This window comes from Priapulus caudatus, unplaced genomic scaffold (assembly GCF_000485595.1).
Source record: "Priapulus caudatus unplaced genomic scaffold, Priapulus_caudatus-5.0.1 Scaffold151, whole genome shotgun sequence".
Classification (NCBI taxonomy): domain Eukaryota; kingdom Metazoa; phylum Priapulida; class Priapulimorpha; order Priapulimorphida; family Priapulidae; genus Priapulus; species Priapulus caudatus.
The window spans coordinates 102,430-108,807 of record NW_014577212.1 but is presented as its reverse complement, the minus strand read 5'-3'; the positions used below and the strand labels follow the sequence as shown (position 1 = coordinate 108,807).

The following is a 6,378-nucleotide window of genomic DNA, read 5'->3' as shown; positions in this document are numbered from 1 at the left end:
GAGAGAAAGAGAGGGGGGTAACAACAAAATTGCAAGCGTCCAGAAGAAAATTAAATTAAGAAAAAACGGGAAACGTTGCCATTGCAATGGGCAAGTTTATATCACGACTTTACGACGAACAAAAATAAAAAAATGGAAGCGCAGTAAACGGTGGGAGAACCGCTACCCACTGGGTTAACCCGTGGGTGGTCGTCGAGTCGAGCATGAGAGTATTTAATAACTTATTGACATGGAATTTATTCGCTGCTCCATGAAGTTGCCATTTTTGGTCGAATTAAGCGTGTGCCGTCAGGTTCATGAACAACCTCTTGATTGGGCTGTTGGAATTGTACAATCGCGTATTGTTATCGCCGGTCGCGACACACCAGGCGATATGCATCGGGCAGATTGCATCGGCTGATGATTCGGGCGGCGATAATATCAAAACGTTTTGATCTGTGCGATGGCATCGGCCGATGGCATCGGGCGATGAAATCGGCGGCGATTGAGTGGACACACCAGGCGATTTTCACGGCGATGCCATCGGCCGATGCCATCGCCCGATGCAATCGCCTGGTGTGTCCGGCCCTTTAATCACACATGCCTTTATTCAAGCAGGGGCTATTATTTGAGGGAATACCGTATGTGTACATAAGCATGTACATGACAGCGGCTGTACTGTTAAATTACTTGTCTACTATTAACAACATTGGCCACGATTTTCAGGAAAAGTCAGGAACCATAAAAATGTTCCGATTAGGGGGTGAACACATTTCCTGTTGCACATGCATGATGACTTGAACTTTCCACAAAATGCACTGTACAATACACACTGCATAAAATACATAAATTTATAGCTCTAGAAATGTTTTGTGAGCTCATTACGTTTAGAATCCGCTGAAAAGCCGAGTCAATTTGCTTTCAGTTAGGATTGTTGTACAATGTTTGCTAAAGAAGGAACTTTGTTCTGCAGAAAATATATACTATTTAACCAAGGTCCAATCTCCTTTGAGTAAAGTAACATGTGTAAGGCTTGCTTTTGCGAAGTCGCATGTCGTTTAGGCGCTGCAGCCATTTATCTGAGGCCTAATAAAGTGGGGGTACACTGTACTACTTCACTAGTGCACTCCACTCCTACCCTCCCTTCTTCTGGGCAGTCAAATTTAACATTTCCCTGACTATCTTGTAAGGTTTTATTACTCAAGGAAAATGCTGACTACTGCAGGGTTGCATGGTCTACGTGGAGCCGAGGAATGGATGCAGCGTGATCACCCCTCCACCAACAAACTTCTCCACCAACAAACCATGGATTGCCATAATCATGCGCGGGGACTGTGACTTTGACAAAAAGGTTCGGGAGTTGAGTCGAAAGATCGTACATGCGGTGGTGCAATTCGCATATAGCTTTTCACTTTGACTTTTCCTGAACACTCACAGTTTTAATTGTGTTACTACTGGGTGGCCAAGTGCACCTACTTTAATGTGATTGGTTGCTCAAGCCAGATAACTTGTTGCTGTAACCAGATAATATTGTTGTAAAGATTGTAAAGTTGTGTGGTGTCTACCTTAATCTCAGTCATGTTTAGATGTGCAACTTTAATTCTGAATGGTTTACAAGATGACCAAGAGGCAAGTTCCAATAAAAAGGCTTTATGGCAACAACTTAGTAGGCCTGCTAACGATGTCAGTTTTTATGATGCAGTTATATATCTACTCTGCACTACCACATTTTTAGAGCGTAAAGCCCACCGCACACGCTGTGGAACTTGCTGCGCCATCGTCCACACGTATTGTCCTGACGATGGCGCAGCAAGTTCCACTGCGTGTGCAGATGCAAAATCCCTCCATCTGCATCGTGTGGAAAATATCACACGTGTTTGATATTTTCTTCCGCGTGTGGAAGATTGAACAGCGTGTGCGGAGTGGCTGTGTAAATTTCCACACTCAATTCGCATTGTTCTTGATTGTTTGCTTGGACACGAAGCGCCGTTGAAGAGAGCGTTCACATGACGTTTGATCGATCAGTTCTTGGACATGCTTCTATGCAAGCTGCGAGCTGAGAAAAAAAATACAATGCGTCCAAGCGAACAATCAAGCGAACAATGCGAATTGAGTGTGGAAATTGACACAGCCACTACGCACACCCTGTTCAAACTTCCACACGTGGAAGAAAATATCAAACACGGGTGATATTTTCCACCCGACGCAGATCGAGGGATTTTGCATCCGCACACGCTGTGGAACTTGCTGCGCCATCGTCAAGACGATGAGTGTGGACGATGGCGCAGCAAGTTCCACAGCGTGTGCGGCGGGCTTAAGGAATATGTATAATCAGAACACAAGTAAACAGTATGTATCACTAAGCAAATGTTTATTGCACTATCGAGAGGGTTACTGCCGTGTTGGTTGTTACAGTGTTGTTGTTGTCGTGTGCTTGCTGGTTTTCATAAATGACTGCCTTGTTACAGGTAATACATGCACAGTTGGCTGGCTATGGTGCTGCGATAGTGTACAATGACAGATCTGATGAGCTCCTACCTATGTACTCATATGGCAAGTGATTTATTATGTCACTAGCTGCGGTTACCCGCTGCGCTGGGTAAAATCGTGCTACTAATTCATAGTACTATAATAATGGGACAGAATAGGAACATTGGGTAAAAATCGACAATAACATTGCAGACAATATTAATATTTAGAAATGAGTGTAATAAGATAATAAGCATGGGAAAAACGAAAAACTGCTGTTACGTATGCCATTTATATGACAGCACAACCGAACTTAGAACCCCTGGGACATAATAGTAATATGGTGTAAATGAGAAAAAATTATTATAACAGCATGTAGAAATGGGTTGGACTTTTCATTTGAAAGCCTCTTGATAAAGAATGTTTTTCGTCTTATTCTCTGGTGCAAATATGTAGAGATTCCTGGCGTCTCCAACTCTTGAGCTCCCCACGTACAGCTATCCATTGTGAGATCGTAGCATGAATAAAAGGAATATAGTATCAGGAGCTAATAATGAAAAATTTGTCATTATTACCTGCTCATAGTATAGGTAGAGAGAGACACGCAACCATGCACATTGAAATGAAGAAATTTTCCTACTGAATCAGAAACTGCATAGCTTTCGAATGGTAAAATGCATTCTGCGATCGTAGCATCTGAACTGAACCTCTGAGCTGAGTGAGTAGTACCTCTGAACTGGTAAAACTGGTGCTGGTTGTGGTGTGTTTTAGTATTGGTTTCGGTTTCACAATACCAGCAGCCGGATGAGGTGAGGGAATCGATTTTTCTCAGTGTGGCAGCACTGTACAGTCAGTGCTGACATTGTGTGAAGATTCACGAATTGACGAGTTTTTCACGGATTTTTCGGTGAGTTTGACGGTTTGACAGGTTTTTTCCATCTAGGAACACTCCCCGGGTATAAGAAATGGCTCTGTGAAAATTGCATCCAGATCGCTTGGGCGGTTTGGCCGCCTATAGGGAAGATACATACATACATACGAACTCAAATATATATTAGATAATGCATCATTCGTGTGTGAAACCCTTTGTATGCAAATTTAACGCAGCTTGCTTTGGTCAAAATAAAAGTAAATTATTTTGTACATGCTTTTATTGTGTACATAGTGTTATGAATGAAGATATAATAATCTCATATGCATGGGCAGCATGGTGCTTTTAAATAAAATAGAGTCTGGAGGAATAATCGGGTGTGAAGTTGAGTATTGACACGTTGTGCTTGTCACAGTATAACGTGTTCAATCACTGAATGACTGAATCTTGACAATTCATTGCAAAGTTTAATGAGCAGAGGTAGGGGTAAGCGCATATGTCAATATATGGAGTTGGAAATGCATGGTGATCTATTTGGTTAGCTAACCATTGAGCAGATTTGCGAAGTAACACCCGTTTGCTGAATGCCTTTACAGATGCATCCAGTGTGATTATACCATCTGTATTCGTTGGAGAGACAGATGGCCTCTACCTTATCAAGAACTACCAGTACTGGACTAAGTGAGTATGACAGGTGGTATTTCTATTACAGCATGACAGCACACTGCTTATGTGCTATAAAGGTCTGTGTAGTCCCAGGAAAATGTTGATATTTGGTCTTAACATCTGACACATTTACACATTTTATTTGTAATTGTGTGTATACAAAGTATGACTCTATCGTGTGGACTTTAATACGTTGGATAGTCACAAATTTTTCCCTGTGCACACATTTGATTGCCAATAGTGCACACAGATTAATGAGCATCAACGAATGTGCATTTTTGCACATGTTAGAGTTAGATAGAAACTAATGCATGCGCATGTATATATATGCTCAACCCTAGTGGCTGTGCTTGCATACATTTAGTGTGCACCAGTTCATCTGCTTGTACACATTTTATGTACTAATGTACAAATATGCATGTTTACTGAAACTAGTGCATGTGCATATCCACGGTTTCTGGACACTAGTGCATGCATGCAAACATGATATTCCAGTGGTCATTGAGGTGATTTCAGAACAAAATTGTGCACAGTTATTTGATACAGTGTAAACATGGATGAAATTTAGTTCGTTCATGTTTCTTTAACAGACTTTGTTCCAGCTGCTTTCGTTACTCTTTATGTTTACAACTGCCTTTTGTATTAACATCCTGTCCGGCTAAATATATATTGTCGAATGTTATTATATATTGTATGTGTTTATGCATACACTTGCATTCGTTTGTGTTTCTCTATCCTGTCTACTCATTTTCGCTCCTCTTTATGTTAACCACTGTCTTTTGTATTAACATCCTGTCCTGGTGGACTGTAAGGCAGGAAATTTCTTTTTCACTCTGCTATCAATGAGCTTAATTGCATGCTTCTAATATCAATTTGCTCTGTGTGTGGCATGCTTGTTAGTGCTTCACTATTCAGAAAATTTTCTTGTTGATGTACTTAATGGCAGAATGACAGAAAACTATGTAGGTGTGGCTGGATATGCACTTAACCTGGTTTATTAACCTTGTCATGCTCATGCTCGTGGATTTTTTTAAAGATCTTATCTGTCAGGGTACGATGTCGAGCAGATGTGATAAGTTTCCCGCCTTACAGTTCATACTGTGCTTCTCTTTCCTTGGCAGGTACTATCTGACCCTGACCCCTGACTTCCCTGTTGACTTTGACAGCTACCTGCTGCCATTTGCTGTTGTTGTCGGCATTTGCTTCATAATAATGTTGATATTCATGGTAAGTTTTTTAAGATGCTATCACCTGGTTGCTTATCTATTTTTACTGTCTGCCTGGATATAGGTCCGAAATAAGGCTGGTGAGAAACTGGTGGAAGGATATGGATGTACTATCCTATCTCATTCCATTCTTCGTAGCTGTTGCTGTTTCCTCCTTTGGCATGTTCATACTGATGGTAGGAATGGTGAGTTTTGTGAGCGAAGACTACGGCTTTGCAGATGTTGTCCTTTCCTGCGGGTAAGCAGTATTGACTCTGAGGTGATGGTGAGATGTTTCTGTGTGCATGTTGGTGGAAGCATTTATTACAAAGTACACAGATATTTTGTAACAGTGTTAATGTAATGTAGAGTTATTAGAAGGTAGAAAGTAGAGTTTAGTTTGAGAAGATACTGGTGACACATGTATAGATGTTTGCGCTACTGCGAGCGCATGGTTGAATAATATTGCGGCATTTGCGAGCAAGTAGCGGCAATTCATTACGGAAGGTTAGCACGGGTTGGTCGCGCGCAGGCCAGGAATACGCGGCAAGCGTGCGTGTTGACCACATGTGATACGTTGGTGACGATCGAGTTCAGAAGTTCTCCATACCATATAGGGGGCTTGGCAATGTCATTCCCCCAAAGTGATAGATACCTTTTAGTTCAGTAGAATTTCACTAGTCGCCATCATGGCAGCACAGTCCAGTACACCATAACTACGTAATAGTGTACCATGTAGAAATAATTTAGTTAACGAATCAACGAACAGAAGAAATCAAGTGTCTGACCAATGGTCAGACATGGGGGAGAGACTGAATTATTTGGAGTAGTATATAATCGCATGCAGAGCGTCGGAGAGACAAGTTTACAGGTTCTTACAAAGTTCTTACAAAGTTTTACAAAATCTTACAAGTTTTAGGAGTTTTTCAGTTTCTCAAGCAGTACTACACTATAGGCTATGAGCCAAGGGTGTTGGTCGGTACCATACAGATGGAGTAAGGCTCATTGTGATTTTTAGCAAGATATATATCCCTAGATATGAAAAAAATGTGATAGCAGTGTATAACTCTCGGCCATCTCTGTGTTATCACTCGAAATAGTGCTTTGCCTTCTTCGCTTTGCCAAAAAATTTGATATTGGGAAAAATTAAAATAAATATTTTGTTAAGGACACATAGTGCCAATAATT

At 41.2% G+C, this 6,378-nt stretch overlaps 1 protein-coding gene across 2 annotated transcripts in view; it reads left to right on the top strand.

The window, feature by feature from the left end:
- Positions 1-6,378, top strand: part of LOC106806277 (E3 ubiquitin-protein ligase RNF13-like) — a 17,024-nt gene that overhangs the window by 1,632 nt on the left and 9,014 nt on the right. The window contains exons 3-6 of one of the 2 annotated variants that reach the window (XM_014808156.1): positions 1,205-1,330; positions 2,448-2,532; positions 3,916-4,000; positions 5,276-5,396. In XM_014808156.1, the coding sequence (XP_014663642.1) occupies positions 1,205-1,330; positions 2,448-2,532; positions 3,916-4,000; positions 5,276-5,396 (417 nt within the window). Of the gene's footprint in view, positions 1-1,204; positions 1,331-2,447; positions 2,533-3,915; positions 4,001-5,106; positions 5,213-5,275; positions 5,397-6,378 lie in introns of both variants that reach the window. The other variant, XM_014808157.1, reaches the window with a different exon arrangement.